The 22,500-nt window shown below is 39.4% G+C and overlaps 2 protein-coding genes across 35 annotated transcripts in view; one reads left to right on the forward strand and one right to left on the reverse strand.

The window, feature by feature from the left end:
• The window catches only part of FBXL13 (F-box and leucine rich repeat protein 13), a 309,560-nt gene that overhangs the window by 120,949 nt on the left and 166,111 nt on the right, over positions 1 to 22,500 (reverse strand). For all 32 annotated transcript variants that reach the window (XM_054237838.2, XM_078343056.1, XM_054237844.2 and 29 more), the window contains one exon: positions 13,460 to 13,589. In XM_054237838.2, coding sequence (XP_054093813.1) covers positions 13,460 to 13,589 — 130 coding nt within the window. The remainder of the gene's footprint in view (positions 1 to 13,459; positions 13,590 to 22,500) is intronic.
• Positions 13,412 to 22,500, forward strand: part of LRRC17 (leucine rich repeat containing 17) — a 29,954-nt gene continuing 20,865 nt past the window's right edge. For all 3 annotated transcript variants that reach the window (XM_078343073.1, XM_009002596.5, XM_002751674.6), the window contains exon 1: positions 13,412 to 13,519. The gene's annotated coding sequence lies outside the window, so the exon portion shown is untranslated. The remainder of the gene's footprint in view (positions 13,520 to 22,500) is intronic.

The raw sequence follows: 22,500 nt of genomic DNA on the forward strand, positions 1-22,500 counted from the left end.
TTTTACACTGCTGGTGGGAGTGTAAATTAGTTCAACCATTGTGGAAGACACTGTGGCGATTCCTCAAGCACCTAGAAATAGAAATTCCATTTGACCCAGCAATCCCATTACTATAAATCCAAAGAACTATAAATCGTTCTACTATGAGGATACATGCACACGAATGTTTATTGCAGCACTGTTTACAATAGCAAAGACCTGGAATCAACCCAAATGCCCATTGATGATAGGACAGGGAAAATGTGGCACATATACACCATGGAATATTATGCAGCAATCAAAAATGATGAGTTCGTGTCCTTTGTAGGGAAACGGATGAACCTGGAGAACATCATTCTCAGCAAACTGACACAAGAACAGAAAATGAAATACCACATGTTCTCACTCATAGATGTGTGTTGAACAATGAGAACACATGGATACAGAGGTGGGAGTACTACACACTGGGGTCCGTTAGGGGGAATAGGGGAGGTACAGTAGGTGGTGGGGAGTTGTGTAGAGATAGCATGGGGAGAAATGCCAGATATAGATGAAGGAGAGGAAGGCAGCGAATCACACTGCCATATGTGTACCTATGCAACTATCTTGCATGTTCTTCACATGTACCCCAAAACCTAAAATACGATACAAAAATAAAAGTTGAAAAAAAAATTGAAAGAGCTAGTGGAGCAAGATCAAAAAAACTCAAAATCTCTCAGAAGAAGAGAAATAACTAAGATCAGAGCAGAACTGAAGGAGATAAAGACATAAAAAATCCCTTAAAAAATCAATAAACCCAGGAGCTGGTTTTTTAAAAAGATCAACAAAATAGACAAACTGCTACCTAGACTAATAAAAGGGAAAATAGAAGAATCAAATAGATGCAGCAATAAAAAATAATAAAAGAAAGACCACCACCGATTCCTCGGAAATATAAACGACCATCAGAGATGACTATGAACAACTCTATGCACATAAACCAGTAAATCTGGAAGAAATGAATAAATTCCTGGACACTTGCACACTCCCAAGACTAAGCAAGAAGAAATTGAAACACTGAATAGACCAATAACAAAATCTGACGTCAAGGCAGCAATTAATAGCCTACCAGCCAACAAAAGCCCAGGTCCAGACGGGTTCACAGCCAATTCTACCAGACATACAAAGAGGAGTTGATACCACTCCTTCTGAAACTATTCCAAACAATACAAAAAGAGGGAATCCTCCCTAATTCTTTCTATGAGACCAACATAATCCTAATACCAAAACCTGGCAGAGACACAACTAAAAAAGAAAATTACAGGCCAATATCCATGATGAACAGTGATGCAAAAATCTTCAATAAAATACTGGCAAACCGAATCCAACAGCACATCAAAAACCTTATCCACCACAATAAAGTAGGCTTCATCCAGGGATGCAAGGCTGGTTCAACATACACAAATCTATAAATGTAATCCACCACATAAACAGAACCAAACACAAAAACCACATGATTATCTCAACAGATGCAGAGAAGGCCTTTGATAAAATTCAATAGTGCTTTATGCTAAAAACTCTCAATAAACTGGGCATTGATGGAACGTATCTTAAAATAATAATGGCTATTTATGACAAACCCACAGCGAATATCATACTGAATGGGCAAAAACTAGAAGCATTCCCTTTAAAAACTGGCACTAGGCAAGAATGGCCTCTCTCATCACTCCTATTCAATATAATATTGGAAGTTCTAACCAGAGCAATCGAGGAAGAAAAAGAAATAAAGGGCATTCAGTTAGGAAAAGAAGAAATCAAATTGTCCTTATTTGCAAATAACATGATCGTATATTTAGAAGACACCATTGTATCAGCCCAAAACCTCTTTAAGCTGATAAGCAACTTTGGCAAAGTCTCAGAATACAAAATCAATGTGCAGAAATCACAAGCATTCCTATACACCAATAACAGCCAAATCATGAGCAAACTCCCATTTACAATTGCTACAAAAAGAATAAAATACCTAAGAATACAACTAACAGAGGATGTAAAAGATCTCTTCCAGAACTACAAACCACTGATCAAGGACATAAGAGAGGACACAAACGGATGGAAAAGCATTCCATGTTCATGGTTAGAAAGAATCAATATTGTGAAAATGGCCATACTGCCCAAAGTAATTTATAGATTCAATGCTATCCTCATCAAACTACCACTGACCTTCTTCACAGAACTGGAGAAAATCACTTTAAACTTCATATGGAACCAAAAGAGAGTCCATATAGCTAAGACAATCTAAGCAAAAAGAACAGAGAGGGAGGCATCATGCTACCTGACTTCAAACTGTACTACAAGACTACAGTAATAAAGACAGCATGGTACTGGTACCAAAACAGAGATATAGACCAATGGAACAGAACAGAGGTCTTGGAAGTAATGCCACACATCTACAATCATCTGATCTTTGACAAAAACAAGCAATGGGGAAAGGATTCCCTGTTTAATAAATGATGTTGGGAAAACTGGCTGGCCATGTGCAGAAAGAAGAAACTAGACCCCGTCCTTACACCTTACAGAAAAATGAACTCCAGATGGATTCAAGATTTAAAGATAAGAACTAACAACATAAAAACCCTAGAAGAAAACCTAGGCAAAACCATTCAGGGCACAGGCACAGGCAAGGGTTTCAAGACTAAAATACCAAAAGCAATGACAACAAAAGCCAAAATAGACAAATGGGATCTAATTAAACTTAAGAGCTTCTGCACAGCAAAAGAAACAATCATTAGAGTAAACTGACAACCAACAGAATGGGAAAAAATTTTTGCAATCTACCCCTCTGACAAAGAGCTAATAGGCAGAATCTACAAAGAACTAAAGGAGATTTACAAGAAAAAAACAAACTCATCCAAAAGTGGGCAAAGGATATGAACAAACACTTTACAAAAGAAGACAAATATGCGGCCAATAAACATATGAAAAAACGCTCATCATCATTGGCCATTAGAGAGATGCAAATCAAAACCACATTGAGATACCATCTCACGCCAGTTAGAATGGTGATCATTAAAAAATCTGGAGACAACAGATGCTGGAGAGGATGTGGAGAAAAAGGAACACTTTTACACTGTTGGTGGGAGTGTAAATTAGTTCAACCATTATGGAATAAAGTGTGGCAATTCCTCAAGGATCTAGAAATAGAAATTCCATTTGACCCAGCAATCTCATTACTGGGTATATACCCACAGGATCATAAATTGCTCTATTATAAAGACACATGCACACGTATGTCATTGTGGCACTGTTTACGATAGCAAAGACTTGGAATCAACCCAAATGCCCATCATTTGGACATTTGGACAAAGATAATGTGGCACATATACACCATGGAATACTATGCGGCCATAAAAAAAAAAACGATGAGTTCATGTCCTTTGCGGAGACATGGATGAATCTAGAAACCATCATTCTCAGCAAACTGACACAAGAACAGAAAACCAAACAACGCATGTTTTCACTCATAGGTGGGTGATGAACAATAGGTGGGTGATGAACCCTTGGGCAGAGAGAAGGGAACAATACTCACAGTGCTAGGTGGGGGGATGAAGGGGAGGGGAGGGACAGCAAGGGGGGCAGGGAGGATGGGAAGGGATAACACCAGGAGAAATGCCTGATGCAGGCCACAGGGGAGGAGAGGATGGAGACAGCAAATCACTGTGGCATGTATGTACCTATGCAACAATCCTGCAGGAAGCAGGATGTGCACATGTACCCCAGAGCCCAAATGCAATAATTAAAATAAAAAACTAATAAAAATTCTATGTGCATTAGTCCATTTTCATGCTGTTGATAAAGACATACCTGAGAATGGGAAGAAAAAGAGGTTTAATTGGACTTACAGTTCTACATGGCTGCAGAGGCCTCAAAATCATGGCAGGAGTCAAAAGGCACTTACTACATGGTGGTGGCAAGAAAAAAATGAGAAAGATGCAAAAGCAGAAGCCTCTGATAAAACCATCAGACCTTGTGAGACTTACTCCCTATCATGAGAACAGCATGGGAAAGACCTGCCCCCATGATTCAATTACCTCCCACAACACATGAGAATTCAAGATAAGATTTGGGCACAGACACAGCCAAACCATATCACAATGCTTTAACATTGTGCCCCTGCCCTGCTTTTTAACTTTTTGAGGTTTCTATTTATATCTCATTGTACTGATTACATCTTGAAAAGTTGTAGTTATTTTTAATTGGTTCATCATTTAGTCTTCCTACTTAGGATAAGAGTAGTTTACACAACACAATTATGATCTTGTAATATTCTGTGTTTTTCTGTGTACTCACTATTACTAGTGAGTTTTGTACCTTCAGGTGATTATTTATTGCTTATTAATGTCCTTTTCTTTCTGATTGAAGTACTTCCGTTAGCATTTCTTGTAGGACAGGCCTACTGTTGATGAAGTCTCTCAGCTTTTGTCTGGTAAAGTCTTTATTTCTCCTTTATGTTTGAAGGATATTTTCACAAGATCTACTATTTGAGGGTAAAAGTTTTTTTTCCTTCGGCATTTTAAATATGTCATGCCACTCCTTACACTGAAGAGTTGCTGCCAAACATATTGGAGCTCCATTGTATGTTACTTGTTTCTTTTCTCTTGATGCCTTTAGGATCCTTTCTTTGTCCTTGACCTTTGAGAGCTTGATTATTAAATGCCTTGAAGTCATCTACTTTGGTTAGATCTTCTTGATGTTCTATAACCTTCTTGTACTTGGATATTGATATCATTCTCTAGGTTTCTGGAGGTTCTGTGTTATTATCCCTTTGGTTTTTGTTTGTTTTTGACATGGAGTCTCACTCTGTTGCCCAGGCTGGTGTGCAGTGGCACAGCCTTGGCTCACTGTAACCTCTACCTCCTGGGTTCAAGCAATTCTCCTGTGTCAGCCTCCCGATTACCTCGGGTTACAGGCACCCACCACCATGTCTGGCTAATTTTTGTGTTTTTAGTAGAGACAGGTTTCACCATGCTGGCCAGGCTGTGTTATTTTCCCTTTGAATAAACTTTCTACTTCCATCTCTACCTACTCCTTAAAGGCAATAACTCTTAGACTTACCCTTTTGAAGCTATTTAGATCCCATAGGTGTGCTTCATTGTTTTTTATTCTTTTTTCTTTTGTCTCCTCTGATTTCATATTTTCAAATAGTCTGTATTTTGTTTTCTTTCATCTTTTTACCCAAGAGGTAAAGGAAAATAGTCTGTCTTTAAGCTCACTAATTCTTCTGTTTGATCAATTCTGCTATTAAAGGACTCTTATGGATTCTTCCATATGCCATTTGCATTTTTTAGCACCAGAATTTCTGCTTTTTAATTATTTCAATCTATTTGTTAAATTTATCTAATAGTATTCTGAATTTCTTCTCTGCGTTATCTTTTTGTTTTTTTTTTTATTGCATTTTAGGTTTTGGGGTATATGTGAAGAACATGCAAAATAATTGCATAGGTACACACGTGGCAGTGTGATTTGCTGCCTTCCTCCCTTCAGCTATATATGGAATTTCTCCCCATGCTATCTCTCCCCAGCTCCCCACCCCCTGCTGTACCTCCACTGTTCCCCTCAACAGACCCCAGTGTGTAGTGCTCCCCTCCCTGTGTCCATGTGTTCTCATTGTTCAACACCCACCTATGAGTGAGAACATGCAGTATTTCATTTTCTGTTCTTGTGTCAGTTTGCTAAGAATGATGTTCTCCAGGTTCATCCATGTCCCTACAAAGGACACAAACTCATCGTTTTTGATTGCTGCATATTATTCCATGGTGTATATGTGCCACATTTTCCCTGTTCCATCTATCATCGATGGGCATTTGGGTTGATTCCAGGTCTTTGCTATTGTAAACAGTGCTGCAATAAACATTCATGTGCATGTGTCCTTATAGTAGAATGATTTATAATCCTCTGGATATATACCCAGTAATGGGATTGCTGGGTCAAACGGAATTTCTATTTCTAGGTCCTTGAGGAATTGCCACACTGTCTTCCACAATGATTGAACTAATTTACACTCCCACCAGCAGTGTAAAAGTGTTCCTATTTCTCCACATCCTCTCCAGCATCTGTTGTCTCCAGATTTTTTAGTAATCGCCATTCTAATTGGCGTGAGATGGTATCTCAATGTAGTTTTGCTTTGCATTTCTCTAATCACCAGTGATCATGAGCATTTTTTCATGTTTGTTGGCCTCATGTATGTCTTCTTTTGTTGTTGTTGTTTTTTAAGGGAGGAAGGGAGGAAGGCAAAAAGGGAGGAAGGGAGGAAGAGAGGAAGGGAGGGAGAGAGGGAGAGAGGGAGGGAGGGAGGGAGAGAGAGAGGGAGAGAAGGGAAGGAAGGAAATCGAGCAATCAGAGAGACATTGACGACCTGGATCTAGAGGTCTACAAGTTGATTTATTTTTTTTCTTTTTTTGAGAGAAGGAAAGAAAAAAAAGGAGTGAAGGAGAGGAAGAAAGAGGAAAAAAAAGAGAAATAGAGAAGGGAAATGTTGCTTTATTCTAAAAAAAATGGGTACTAATAATGGCCAATCAATGTTCCATTTAAACCTATGAGTAGGTGTGATGTGTTATTGGCCAGAATGTACATTTTGTATATTTAAAGTGGAGGGCTCTATAAATATTTATTAAGTTTACTTGTTCCAGATCTGAGTTCGAGTCCTTGATATCCTTATTAATTTTCTGTCTCGTTGAGTCTAAGTCTCTTTATAGGTCTTATGTATCTGGGTATGAGGATCATTAGCTCTTCTTGTTGCATTGATCCTTTCACCACTATATCTTTGTTGCTTTAAAATCCATTTTATCAGATACGAGAATTGCAACTCCTGCTTTTTATTTATTCATTTATTTTTGCTCTCCATTTGGTTGGTAAATCTTTCTCCATCCCTTTGTTTTGAGTCTTCGTGTATCCTTGCAAGTGAAATGGGTCTGGATGTAACATGTCGTTGGGTTTTGGCTGTATCTTTTGATTGGGGGATTTAGTCAATTTAAATTTAGGATTACTGCCATTTGATGCTAACTGGCTGTTTTATGCATTCGTTGATGTCAATTCTTGTTTATGTTGATGCTCTTTACTTTTTGGCATATTTTTAGAAAGGCTAATACTGGTTGTTTCTTTCTATGTGTAATGCTTCTTTCAGAAGCTCTTGTGAAGCTGGCCTGGTGGTAATAAAATCTCTGCGTACTTGTTTGCTCATAAAAGATTTTATTTTTCCTTCAGTTGTGAAGCTTAGTTTGGCTGGATATGAAATTCTGGGATGAAAGTTCTGTTCTTTAAAAATGTTGAATATTGGCCCCCACTCTCTTCTGGCTTGTAGAGTTTCTGCTGAGAGATCTGCTGTAAGTCTGATAGGCTTGCCTTTGTGGGTAACCTGACCTTTCTCTCTGGCTGCCCTTAGTAGTTTCTCCTTCGTTTCAACCCTGGTGAATCTAACGATTATGTGCCTTGGGGTTGCTCTTCTTGAGGAATATCTTTGTGGTGTTCTCTGTATTACCTGGGGTTGAATATTGACCTGCTTTGCTAGTTTAGGAAAATTTTCCTGAATAATATCCTGAAGAATATTTTCCAGCTTGGATTCTTTCTCTCCATCACATTCAGGTACAAATTTCAAACGTAAATTTGGTCTTTTCACATAGTCCCACGTTTCTTGGAGACTTTGCTCATTCCTTTTTATCCTTTTTTCTCTAATCTTGTCTTTTCATTTTATTTCATTAAATTGGACTTCTACCTCTGATATCCTTTCTTGTGCTTGAACAATTCGAGTGTTTAAACCTGTGCATACTTCTCGGAATTCCTGCATTGTATTCTTCAGTTCCATTAGTTCACTTATATTCCTCTCTAAGTTGTCTATTCTCATTAGGATTTCGTCAACCCTTTTTTCAAAGTTCTTAGTTTCTTTACATTGGGCTGCAACATGTTCTTTTAACTCACAGAAGTTTCTTATTATCCATCTTTGGAAGCCTGATTCTGTTAATGGGATGCACTTGTTCTCGATCAAGTCTTGTTCCCTTGTTGATGAGGAACTGTGATCCTCTTTAGAGGGAGAGGCATACTGATTTTGAGTATTCTCAGCCTTTTTACACTGGTTTCTTCCCATCATTGTAAATTTATCCACCTGTCATCTTTGTAATTACCAACTTTCAGATTAGGTCTCTGAGTGGACTTCCAAGTTGTTAATTCCCAGGGCCGAAATATGAGCAACCCACTGCGCCGGCCAAAATAGTGGCGTTAAGACTGATGATGCTTTTCTGCCTGGGAATCTCCAGTCTGGCTTCCTTCTTGAGTCCGTAATAGGCGACTCTGCCTTCCTGGAGCTCCAAGCCTCAGTCAGAAGGGGAACCAGTCCCCTTTACTCTGCACCAAGAGCTGCCGCACCAAGGTGCTGGCACAACCACTGCACCGGCCGCAAGAGTCACGCTGGCAACCCATGTGGCTCCTCCAAACCTCCGTCAGAAGGGGAACCAGTCCCGTTTACTCTGCACCAAGAGCTGCCGTGCTGAGGTGCCGGTGAAACTGCTGTGCCAGCCACAAGAGTCGCACTGGTGACCTGGGTGGCTCCTCCAAACCTCGGTCAGGAGAGGAACCAGTCCCATTTACTCTGCACCGAGAGCTCCTGCACCGAGGTGCCGATGAAACCGCTGTGCCGGCCATAAGAGTTGCGCTGGCGACCCATGGAACTCCTCCACTGGGAATCTTCTGCTCCGTGAGCGACCAAATTTTGTCTGAAAGTGTGGCGTCCTCTCATTGTCTGAGCTTTCGCTGGGAGCTGCAATCCCGACATGTTAGCATAGGTCATCTTGGATCGTTCCTCTTTTGTAAAGTGTCTGTTCATATCCTTTGCCCACTTTTGAATGGGCTTGTTTGTTTTTTTTCTCGTAAATCTGTTTGAGTTCTTTGTAAATTCTGGATATCAGCCCTTTGTCAGATGGGTAAACTACAAAAATTTTTTCCCATTCTGTTGGTTGCCGATTCACTCTAGTGACTGTTTCTTTTGCTGTGCAGAAGCTATGGAGTTTGATTAGGTCCCATTTGTCTATTTTGGCTTTTGTTGCCAATGCTTTTGGTGTTTTGGTCACGAAGCCCTTGCCTACTCCTATGTCCTGAATGGTTTTGCCTAGATTTTCTTCTAGGGTTTTTATGGTGTTAGGTCTTATGTTTAAGTCTTTAATCCATCTGGAGTTAATTTTAGTGTAAGGTGTCAGGTAGGGGTCCAGTTTCTGCTTTCTGCACATAGCTAGCCAGTTTTCCCAACACCATTTATTAAACAGGAAATCCTCTCCCCATTGCTTGTTTTTGTCAGGTTTATCAAAGATTGTATGGTAGTAGGTATGTTGTGTTGCCTCCGATGCCTCTGTTCTGTTCCATTGGTCTATATCTCTGTTTTGGTACCAGTCCCATGCTGTTTTGATTACTGTAGCCTTGTAGTATAGTTTGAAGTCTGGTAGTGTGATGCCTCCCGCTGTCTTCTTTTTATTCTGTGTTATCTTGAATTCATCTGCATTTCCTCAACATAGCTATTTTGAATTATCTGTCTGAAAGATTATATATCTGTTTCTCCAGGATTGCCCTGATACCTTATTTAGTTAATTTGGTGAGGTCATGTTTTCCTGGATGGTATTAACATTAGTATTCTTCAGTGTTTGGGCACTAAACAGTTAGGTATTTATTGTAGTCTTCACTGTCTGGGCTTATTTGTAGCCATCTTTCTTGGGAAGGCTTTCCAGATATTTGTAAGGACTTGAGTGTTGTGATCCAAGCTGTATCTGCTTTAGGGGGTACCCCAAGCCCAGTAATGCTGTGGTTCTTGTACACTTGTCCAGGTACCACCTTGATGGTCTTGGACAAGATCTGGAAGAATTCTCTTGACTACCAGACAGAGACTCTTATTCTCTTCCCTTACTGTTTCCCAAACAAAGTCTCTCTCTCTGTTTTGAGCCACCCAAAGCTGTGGTAGAGTGACACAAGCACCCCTATGGCCTCCACCACTATGACTGCATTGGGTCAGACATGAAGCTATAACAGCAGTAGGTCTTGCTAAGGCCTGCTATAACCACTTCCTGGTTACTGCCATTGTTTCCTCAAGGCCCTAGGGCTCTACAATCAGCAGGTGGCAAGGCCAGCCAGGCCTGTGTCCTTCTCTTCAGGGTGCTGAGGTCCCCCAGGCCCCAGGTGAGTATTTAGTGCCCTCTGGGAATCAGGGATTAGAGTCAAAAACTTTAGAAGTCTACTTGGTGTTCTATTGCACTGAAGCTGAGCTGGCACTCAAACTACAGGATCCAGTCCTTCCCACTCTTCCTCCCCTTTCTGAAGGCAGAGAAGCCTTATCCTGTAGCTACCACCACCCCAGGCCATGAAGAGTATTGCCAAACTACCAATGACATTCTCTTAAGGACCAAGGGCTCTTAAGGCAGCTTGTGGTGAAGGCTACCTCATCTGGGACTCATCCTTCAGGGCAATGGGCTCCCCTCTGGCCCAGGGAAGGTCCAGAATTACCATACAAGAGTCAAGTCCTAGAATCAGGGACCCCAAGAGTCTCCCTTGGTGCTCTACCCTGCTGTGACCATGCTGGTATCTAAGGTTCAAGACAATGATCCCACTGATTTTCCCTTTCAAGCAAAAGAAGTTTTGCCCCATAGCTACTCCAGCTGGTAATGTGCTGAGTCTCATCTGAAACCTGCAAGTCACACATGCTCACCCAAGGCCCTCAATGTAGTAGCTAGGTGTTGCTGTTGGTTATTTAGAGCCCAAGGGCTCTTCAGTTAGCAGGTGATGAATGTTGTCAGGACTGATTGGGTTCTTTCCTTCAAGGCAGCAGGTTCCCTTCTGGCCCAGGTCGTGTCTAGAAATGTCACTTGGGAGCTAGAACCTGGAATGAGGGCCTCATGACTCTGACTGTTGCCCTATCCTGCCAAGGCTGAGCTGGTACCCAAGATGCAAGAAAAAGTCCTCCCCACTCTTCGCTCTCCTCTCTTCAAGGGAAAGGAAGGGGTCTCATTTGAAGCAATGAGCTGTGTGGCTTCAGGTTGTTTGCAGGATTGCGGGCGGGGAATGATGCCAGTACTCCCTTGGCTGCCCCAGCTGGTGTCTCAGTATGTCATGTGCCCCTCAGTCCACTGTCTCTGGGCCTAGTTGAGCACTAGGATTCACCTAAGAATTACAGTCCTTATGGCCTAGACTGCCTTTCAAGCTTACCTGGAGGGACAGTGCACTGTAGCCCTCAGTGGCAAGATGTGCAGGAACTCAAGTTCTGACTGCTGGGATTAGCAATTCCCCTGTGTCTAGGGCTGGGTTAAATGCTCCCTCTGTGGGTAGGGATCAGCTGAATTTGGTCCAGTTTTCCTCACTGATCCAATAGGACAGCACTAAGTTCAATGCCTCACAATTGCTGTGTTTTCCCTCCCTGAGTGCCTGGAGAGGCTCTCTGCACCATGCTGGAGGGGTGGCATTGCTGATTAAGGACTGTTGTGTCTAGCTCTTCAGTGACTCAGCCACATGAAGTTAAAACCAGGTACAATGAGTGCTCATCTGATTTTTGGTTCTTATGTAGGTGTTTTTTCTATGTAGATAGTTGTTAACTTGCTGTTCTTGGGCGGCAGACAATGGGTGAAGCCTTCTGTTCTGCCATCTTGCCCTGCCTCCTCCAATTATCTGTGTTTTGCACGCATATATGCACAGTAGGTCATAGATTTGAAGCCTCTGATTTAAACTTAAATGTGTCTGAGAATATTTATCCTTAGGACACTTATGTGTGCATTTGTGTGTTATTGCTCTAATAACTGCCTCATGTTGATTGAAAAACAGAAAAATGAGGAGGGATTAAGCACAGGGGTGAGTTAGAAAAGTACTGAAGGATTTATAGTTAGTAGGGAGGCTTATCAGTGGGATATGTCAAGCACATTAAGTTGTTCCTGAATTTGCAAATATTTTTCTCTGTGATTAGGCCATCTGTGCTTGCTAATTGGGGCTCATCAAAGTTAGGCTTCTACCCTCCCACAGGAACTGAGAGTTGGGGGTGCTATCTTGGATGATTATATATCAAAGGGATAGCTCCCAGGTCCTTGAGGAAGACATTCCTGAGTTATAAATCTGTCAAGAAGCTTTTTTAAAAAAGACCTCTCAAAGGAGGCAGAGAAAGAACTTACAATTCCAAGTTTTCTAAAACAAATGCTCTAAGAAACAAGAAAACAAGAAGTCAGGGTCTACAGTTAGTAAGAAGCCCATCTAAAGTTCAGTCATGCTGAGGAGAATGTCAGTGCCATCTCAGTCATAAAGTTATGGTAAATGTTGATGTTTAAAAAGCTATACATCAGTAGGTCAGTTTTAAACAAATATTAATGTTAGATGTTTACAGCCCTAACTTAGAATCCCCCTCTCCTTGCCCCGACTTCCTCCCAACTACCCAGTGCATCAGGATACCACGGGATGTCAGTGGTGGTGACTAGGTAAGAATTCTATCCTTTCAAGAACCTGAAGGAGAAACCTGTGCTGCCCCTGTATTTTCCACCCTCCCAGGGGACTCTGCCTGCCCCAGTGTCTACCAATGGATGCTTAATACTGTACTAGTGCCATGTGCTTTTACCAGCTGTGCAACCTTGGGCAACTTATTCAACCACCCTGAGCCTTGGTCTCTTCATTTGTAAACAAGCATAGTAAATACATACCACACAGCATTGTATTAGGAGTAAATCTGATCTGTGTATAGCACTCAACACAATGCTTGGCATACAGTAATGACTCAAGAAACAATAACCATAAATAATAACTAGCTTATTTCAGCCAGAAAATAAGTTAAAAGTATTATGGCTTAAATCTATTGAAATTAAAGCAGAATAAACTATCAATGAGGCAGCAACTACTTCCAAAGTGCCATGTCCCATCCACTGCAACTTTACCCAATTTTCTGCCCAACTTTCCAAGTCCTGTTCCCTCAAACTTAAAATATTTTCCCATGCAGATCTCAAATCTTCATGTTATTTAGCCCAAGAGTGTAATGCAATTTTTAAAATTACAATGTTTTGTTTCATTTTCTTTTCCTATTTATCACTTGTAGCATTTTACCCAAAAAAAGAAACCCATGTGGAAGTTAATTGACTTTTCAGGAATCCTGTGCAAAATTCTACCCTAAAACGTTCTCCTTTGTTTGTGTCTTGGTAGCAACTCCAGACTTTTCAAGTTTTGGACTCTGCTTTAGAATTGTGCTTAGACTGTCTCCACAAAAGTGGTCTGTTTCCTCATCCAATGAGCTCTGCCTGTTTGTCTGTGTGACACTCCAGTGGAAGGAAGCCAAGAGCCTATAGTAGCAATCCTGGGGAATATTTCAGCAGCTGGGGCCATGTAATTTAAAACCTCTGAAAAGTGTGCTGCAGTCCGTGCACAGCATTAGTATAAAGCGAGGGCTGAATGCAGCCCGTTCGGAGAACTTCCTCGCTCCCTGCAGCAAAGAGAAGACTGAAAGACAAACCTGGGTGCAGCCGGAGAGGTCCAGATAGATGAGCTTGTGGCATCCATTCCCCAAGTTCAGGTACTGTAAGCCTTTGTCTGTGAACCTTCTGCAATAAGCCAAACTAAGATTCTGTAAGTTGTGGAAGTGCCTGAAAAGACAAGGCAAGAAAGGGAGGAAGGAAAGTATTATACTTCAGTTGTTCTCTCAGATCTTGCTTAAACCACTATGACAAAGAAAAGTAAAACTGTAAATTCAACTCTTCTTGCAGATGTTCAACAGTTTAACTTTACTGTTAACGCTCTACCTGTTAATTAAAAGATACTACAGTGTTATATAAGGTAACACATAATTACAACACATTTCAAGTGAAAGTATTAATAATTCAATAATACTTGCCTAGATTTTGAAGAAAGTTGACTGGGATCAAGCTTTTTTAGTGTGTGTGAGGTGGGGGAGGCAATCATATTGTTTGGAAGTGAAACCAAATTTGCAGAGTTTATTGTTGCTTTTAGGTTTTATCTCTGGAGCACTAAAATAATGTGCAAAATATCTAGAAGGACAATCCTTTATAAACATTTAAATGGAGATTAACTGTTACAGGAGAGTGAGGATTTGGGGAACAAGGCAAAATTGAACATAACTAGGCTTTTAAAAGATATCTGATAAATAAATGAGTTGAAAAAATAGGTTTAAATATGCATGATTTTATAAGTAACAGTTTCATTATTATAGTTAATGAAAGACTAATTGGTATGCAGAGTTTAACATGGATTAAGAAGACCAGTTTGCAAATAAGTGGGCAACACATGAGAAGAATTAAAAGCAACATCAGAGACTATAAATCTCACTGGAGTTGAAACAGATTAAATATGGTAGTACCACAATGACCAAAATGACAGCTTCCAGAAAAAAGGAGGGTAGTTAGGATGAGCCCATACTACCATATGAGGGCTTGCAGTCTGAGAACACTCTGTGGACACTTTTCCAAGCCCTCCAAAGCCTGGTACTTTATTTTTATTTTTGGAGATGGAGTTTCCCTCTTGTTGCCAAGGCTGGAGTGCAATGGCACAATCCTAGCTCACTGCAACTTCTGCCCCCAGGGTTCAAGCGATTCTCCTGCCTCAGCCTCCCTAGTAGCTGGGATTACAAGCATGCAACACCGCACAGTGCTAATTTTTGTATATTTAACAGAGACAGGATTTTGCCACATTGGCCAGGCTGGTCTCGAACTCCTGACCTTAGGTGATCCACCCACCTCAGCTTCCCAAAGTGCTAGGATTTACAAGCATGAGCCACTGTGCCGGAAAGCCTGGCACTTTTTAAGAGGCCAAGGACTCCCACCACTGCCTGCTCTTCTAATGGAATTAGCCATCATGCTCTTGATTTGTAATCTGCAACAGCTTAATAGCTAATTAGAAAGCAAAAAGAATGAAAAGTGAAGAGAAAATGCTTCTCTGCCTCACAAAATCACACAGGTGAATGATAAAGTCTACCTTCCCATAAATGGGAAATAAGATACAAGCATTGACCATTAGTCAGATTTTGAAAACACATCTATATGATATAATGATTTGCATTCCATAGCGAATTACTTGATTCAGAACACACATCGCGATCTGGGAATGGCTATGTACGTGAGATTCAACAATGAGGGAGAAGGCTTCGAACTCATCAGTGACTAGGTGGGCAGGGCCTGAAAGAGAAAGCAGTGCTAATATCCCAAAGACATGCCCCCTCTCTTGGGGCTGTTGAGTGGACTGAGCTGTGCTAAAGTTTTGGAAATGTATTATCTTCCTCTCCCTGAGTACACCCTGTGATTCAACTGAGTACAGTTTTCTTGGGGTTGGGGGAGGCACACAAGGCTGTCATTTCTAACAATCTATGTGAGCTCAATAATAAAGAGGTAGTGAGGTAGGCAGCATGACACAATGCAAAATACACAAGGTTTTGGAATCCGACCAAACCCCAGTCCTGACACTTACTGCAACCTCCCTAACCTTTCAGAGATTGTTTCTCATTTGTTAAGTGTAGATTAAAATATTATCTTTTTTTTTAATGCTGATCAACTGTGGGGCCTCCAGCTTTCTTGAACGTCTCAGTTTTCTCATCTGTAACATCGATGTACTCTGATCTGTTTGTTCCCTTTAAAGGTGTGACAATTAAATGAGAACGTAGAAGTCATAGTATTATCTTGAGGGTGATTATAACAATTAAAATCAGCAGGGACATAGTAGAAGACTTAAAACAATATAAAATATTATTGCTACTACTATGTAAAATGATAACACATTATTTTTATGGAGTTTGTATTATTCTTCCATTTAATGAAATGGATACTTATATCCAAGAGTAGCGCATACAATGATTCCAAGAGTTTGAGGATTTCACATTGAGTCTATACCCTGATCTATACCTGTTACTCAATTTCTTTAAATCCATGTGATCAGTTAACAAATGTTAAAAATGAAAATTGAGCGAGGTGCTCTTAACTTTGTTTTAATGTCACAGATACCTTGGCTTTTGGTGGTCTGCTGAGGTCTATGGACTCTTTCTCAGCATATTTTTAAATGCATAAAATAAAATATATAAGATTACAAAAACAGTCAATTATATTGAAATATATGATTATCAAAATATTTTTAAAAGAACAAACGAGTGGAATAGTAACATATGTGCCTCTTTATTAATATATTAAATACAATTTAGTGGCAGTCCTAAGAACTGCTGTGATTGTGAAGTATTGGTGATACTTTGGAATACTTATAACAACTGAAATGTAGTAAGAATATATTAGTGATTTATATGGGTGAAAATGTGCCAGAGACTGCTATTACTTCTCTAGTTTTAACCTGCATTTCAGTTACAGCTTAATGAAAATAGAGATGAGTTTTTTAAATCCTGCATTAAAATTCATGGAGCTCCTGAACTCTATCCCTGATCCTCTTGGGGGAATCCACTGCTCCTCAGCAAAGAACCTCTGGTTTAGATAAAAGAGGTTTTTCATTAGACTAAGTGACTCCTGGATTGAAAGTCTCTGGATGGCTCTTTTCACAGTGGAACCTCATGGGAACCATCAGTTTGAAAGCAAAGCTCGGGAATCTTGAGTGGCCCTGTAGGTCTTTCTAGGGATTTATGGTTCTGCAGACTTAAAGCTGCTGGGAATGGGAAAAGTGTCAGTTGACAGTGAAATTACAGGTGGCAAATTTTGTGCAATACTCATACTCTTTATTCTGAATTTTGGCAAAGATGCATGTCCCCTATGTGAGTAAAATCTGACTCATCATTTTCCCAGCCCAGAGAACACTTGGTAATTCTAATTCTGCTTTGAGGCAGTGTTTATAGCTTGTTTTTATCTTTTTCTAATTATTTGATAACTGTTTCTTATTGGGGGTGTATGAGTTCTCTCTTTGTGATTTATTTATTTTTCTGCTACTACTATAATCTTTAAGAAATTACAATTCTTATAGAAACTACAAAGATTTTTTTTTTCTCCTTCCTTTTGGCTTTTTTCCATTAAAGAATTGAAGTCATTTGTGTTAAATCTCTAACACCTGAAAGACTTGCTACTAGGATGAATAGAAAATCATGTATTTAAATAAAAATTTCTCTGAAAAAGTAACCAAGACAAAGCCTAGTCTATAAAAGAGGGAATTTGCATGTGGATCCTTTTGAGTTGAGTGTTGGGCTCTTTGGTTTCACAGAGGCATTTCAAGTAATCAAATTGTGAAGAAAACCTAAATGGAGTGATCTGCCCTTCTATTTATTGGGTAGACCTTGAAGTTGTCCAGTCAAGACAACAGCTTACTCTGTCTGCCCCACTTTGATGGGCACTGGTAAGACTATAGATCATGATGGTCCCTGACAATAAGAAATTTCCAAGCCAATTGAAGGTCAAGTCATCTATATAAAAAACAATTGGATACTACTCCACTACAGCATTTAAGAGTCAATTAAAGAGCAAAGATTGTAATGGCTTTCCTCAGCACCATATGCCCAGAAGGCTTTGCACAAGCTAGTTGATCAATACATGGTGAACAAGTGAATGAATGCTGTTATTAGAATTCAGGAAAAGGAAAAATCCCTGTGGACTTCTGGTAGATGGTGAGACTTAAGGTGTGAAGACTGTGGATTAGCCTTGAGAAGGAGAAAGGCATTCCAACTATAGAGAACGTGAAGCATGTAGCAACCAGATGACTGGAGTCAAGGGTTTCTCTTGGGAAACCTAGGCAGAGAAGTTTGATTGGATAATGTTAACAGAGAGTAAGGGAAGAATCTAGACCTTAAGCATGTCAAAGACATGATAAGAAGATTGTTCCAGGATGACACTTCTTGTAGCATGAAACAGAGCAGACGGAAGGGAGGAAAGACCAGAGGCAGCACCACCAAGATACTGTGCCAGATGAGGTTCTGAGAGTGCCATCTAGGTTGTGGCAACAGGACTAAATAGAAAAGGTTTCATTCCAAAAACATTTTAGAGGCAACAAATTTCCTGGAATGGGCATGAGCTTTGGGCAGCCCTCATTTTCAACTTCAGAAAACTAAGCGGCCGGGCACAGTGGCTCACGCCTGTAATCCCAGCACTTTGGGAGGCTGAAGCGGGTGGATCACGAGGTCAGGAGATGGAGACCATCCTGGCCAAAATGGTGAAACCCTGTCTCTGCTAAAAATACAAAAGTTAGCTGGACATGGTGGTGCATGTCTGTAATCCCAGCTACGTGGGAGGCTGAAGCAGGAGAATCGCTTGAACCAGGGAGTCAGAGGTTGCAGTGAGCCAAGATTGCGCCATTGCACTCCAGCCTGGCAATCGAATTGCAAGACTCGGTCACCAAAAAAAAAAAAAACTGAGCAAGTCCCCAAAGAAGTGAGAAAAAATATTCAAATAAAAAGTTGGCAAATCACTGTTGCCAAGGACAAACAAATTACATTTTTCTTTTGGCAAGTACTTTTCTTGGAAAGAAATCTTAAAGGCAATGAAGAGAGAATGACAGCAGCAACAACCAACATTACTCTGGTTATTTACAGTTTCAGGAACATTTTTGCATATCCAAGCATATTTGTAAGAATGGAAAACAGAGCAAAAACAGAGAATCATTATGAAATGTATTTTTATCATAGATTAGTATACTTTTTTATATGACAAAATACATCAGTATCAAGCAGTATCTATTTTGAATATTCTCTCAATGGCAAGAACTAGAAGGAAAAACCAAACAAAATTCTATTTTGGGTCCTGCTTTTCTATCTATTGCCTACTAAAGGTATAACTTCATTTGTAAAATAAATGCCCTAAAATGATATGCATAGCTGTCATATTACCTTCAATTTCTAAGGAGAAAAAAAGCTATTTCAATGTATGATTGAAAATAAGTATGTTTTAAGTTAAAAAATAATTTGTAATGTGATATAAACTACTCTCTGCATCAGGCAGAGTGGATCATGGCCTATAACCCCAGCACTTTGGGAACCTGAGGCAAGAGAATAGCTTGAGACCATGAATCTAAGATCAGCCTGGGAAACATCATGAGACCATGCCTCTAAAAAAAATTTTTTTTAATTTAGCTGGACATGCCCAGAAGTTTGAGGCTGCAGAGAGCTATCATCACACTACACTCTAACCTGGATGTAAGGGCAAGGCCCTGTCTATAAACAAAACAAAACAAAAAAATGGCTCCCAAATCATCTACTTTGTAAGTTCATATTTTCACCTATGATTTACAGATTTTATAATACTCCTTTTCTATGTTTATGTGCATAGATACATGCAAATATATTCATATATATATATACATACACATATATACACATACTTATATATCATAGTACAGAATGCCTCAAGAAAGTACTGAGTGGCATTCAATATTACAGGACTGGAGGACCTTAAGGAATTTCTGAAAGGGTCTTAGAGAAACCTCAAGGACCTCCCACAGTGGTCACTTGAGCCAGCTTGCACCAGCTCAAGGGAGTTGACTGTTAGCATCTCTTCCCAACTCCACATTCAGTGACATTGTGTTGGTAGCTTAAAATTGTCCACAGTGGAATTATTTACACCACAGAAATCAGTAAGCACTAGGAATTGGTGCTTCTCCTCATCCTTGCCACCAGACAGTTGTTAAACATTTACCAGAATACTGCTGTTCCTAAAATATATTTCAAGAACTACTGGTAAAGAGATGGAAGTATGCTAATGAAAAGGCATACAGAGATAAAAAATGATGAAAGAAACATGTTTGAAGGACAGGAATAAAATCGGATCTAAAAATATAAAGATATTCTTTTTTTTTTTTTTTGAGATGGAGTTTCGCTCTTGTTACCCAGGCTGGAGTGCAATGGCGCGATCTCGGCTCACCGCAACCTCCGCCTCCTGGGTTCAGGCAATTCTCCTGCCTCAGCTTCCTGAGTAGCTGGGATTACAGGCACGCGCCGCCGTGCCCAGCTAATTTTTTGTAATTTTTAGTAGAGACGGGGTTTCACCATGTTGACCAGGATGGTCTCGATCTGTTGACCTCGTGATCCACCCGCCTAGGCCTCCCAAAGTGCTGGGATTACAGGCTTGAGCCACCGTGCCCGGCCAAAAAGATATTCTTATGATAAACTCTGAACAAATGGATAGAAGCATTACGAAGAAAAATGCCTTCCCTAGCTGAGAAAAAAATATGATTTAGTGTTCAAAAACTTTAATGTGTTCCAGGAAAATTTAACTGAAGGAACACAATTAAGCTTGGAAATGTCTTTAATTTCTCAGAGAAAAGGAAAGTCTTGCAAGCATCTTAGCAGGAAAAAATAGGTTACCAACAAAGGAACAACAAATCATGCTAGCTTCAGACTTTCCATAACCTGAAACATCAAAGTTTATGGACCAATATTTAAAACATTGGGGTTTTAAAGGTAAAATACAGAACATGATTCAAGAACTATACATAAAGATAAGTTTTTGTTTAATCCTGCAAAATAATAGTCATTTTCACAGATTGATGGCTAAAACTCTCTCATGCATCTTTACTGAAAAAAGATTTTAAAATTATATTTCTAGTTATCATCAGATGAATCAAAGTCAACGCTAAAGAATAAGTAAGTTATAAGAAAAAAGACCATCAATGAATGGCCTAGAGTTAAGACTACATACTCATTATAAATATAATTAAAATATTGAGTGTGAATACCAAAATTCAATATTAAAAAGAAAGTTAAATGATTAGCAAAAGCTATAATTAATATGTATTCATACAGGGGAGTAGGAGTGAAGGGGCATCAAGTTCAAGGGAGAAGTAGAGGGACAACTGAAATGTATTAGATCATTGTGTAACATAGGAGGACTCAAAAGTTGTTTCATCTTGACTTTGGTAATTAGAGAAATGCCTGTCAAAGTATGTTTTTAAAAACATGCCCATAGCTAGTAATTAGAATATACAACAGAATATTTATGTATCTTTTGAATACCTATGTTTATTATACAAGTAAACATAGTTCATATAGCAGAAGTCAGAAACTCTTAAGTGCAGTAACATAAAAATCAAAATGTAAAACAAGATGATAAAAATAACACCATACGCTTAAAAAATTTTTTTAAGATAGGGTCTCACTCTGTCAAAACACAATCATGACTCACTGCAGCCTTGAACTCCCATGTTCAAGTGATCCTCCTGCCTCAGCCTCCTAAGTAGCTGGGACTACAGGTGCATGCTACTACACCCAGCTTATTTTTGTATTTTTTTGTAGAGATGGGGTTTTAATTTACCATGTTGTCCAGGCTGGTCTCAAACTCCTAGCCTCAAGCAGTTTGCCTCCCAAACTACAGGGGTTACAGCAAGCCATCACACATGGCCCGTATACTCAATGTTGACAATAAATAGTGATCTTTTAAACTGCTCTCTTAAAAATGCAAAGAGAATGAATTTAAAAATAGAAGCTAGCTACGTGCTACACATAGAAGATAAACCTAAAATCCCACGTCACAAAGGTTAAAAATACAGAGAAATATAGTTATTCCCCGAAAAGCACAAGCAAAAGAAAACAATGGTAACTATGTTGATAACAGTTAAAAATGAATTCAGGCCAGGCATGGTGGCTCATGCCTGTAATCCCAGCACTTTAGGAGGCCAAGATGAGTGGATTACTTGAGGTCAGGAGTTGGAGACCAGCCTGGCCAACATGATGAAACCTCGTCTCTACTAAAAACACAAATATTAGCTGGCCACGGTAGTGCAACACTGTAAACCTAGTTACTTGAGAGGCTGGGGCAGGAGAATCACTTGAGCCCAGGAGGTGGAGGTTGCATTGAGCTGAGATCGCACCACTGCATTCCAGCCTGGGTGACAAAGCAAGACTGTGTCTCAAAAAATAAATAAATAAATGTTACTGGTTCAAAGAAGAAAGCAAATATAAAATAGTTGGTTTAGAAAGTTGAAACAATACTTATCAAATTATATACTTTTCCCAAATTATTCTTTAGAAGTCATTTCATGGCCCTATTTTTTATTTTTACTTTTAAAAGGAGAGAAATCAAATCATGTAAATAAAAATATATAAATTAACTCAGTTTAATTATTGGTATATTGATAAGTAACAACTGGCTTTCCAAAAAAAAGTATGCATATAAATGTATTGTGTATTTACTATAAAATTTTATATTTTGTATTTACTATTTTATGGATATAAAGGATGTGTAGCATACAACTTACAAATTATAAACATACAATATTCTTTACTGTAAATTCCACATAGCCAATCAATTCTCACACCAAGTTTTCATTAACTTTTGCCACAAAGAAACTCATAAATATAGCTACCCAATCAACAGTTGAACATGAAGAATGATTACAGTTCCAATATGAACTATTTTATTAACATTAATAAAACACAAGTGATATATATCAAAGATATATGTCCAAATGCTGCTTGTCTGTCAGTGATGTGAGTGCCTTCTGTGCTGAATCAAAGAATAGTTTTCAAGTATTGAGAGAACATTAATGTTTTGTGCTATTTCACAATGCTGTGGCTACAGACATGACCTACTTTTAAATTTAATTTGCTTCATTAATTGTGTTCTCTGTCACTTTAAG

This window comes from Callithrix jacchus, chromosome 11, assembly GCF_049354715.1.
Source record: "Callithrix jacchus isolate 240 chromosome 11, calJac240_pri, whole genome shotgun sequence".
NCBI classification, from domain to species: domain Eukaryota; kingdom Metazoa; phylum Chordata; class Mammalia; order Primates; family Cebidae; genus Callithrix; species Callithrix jacchus.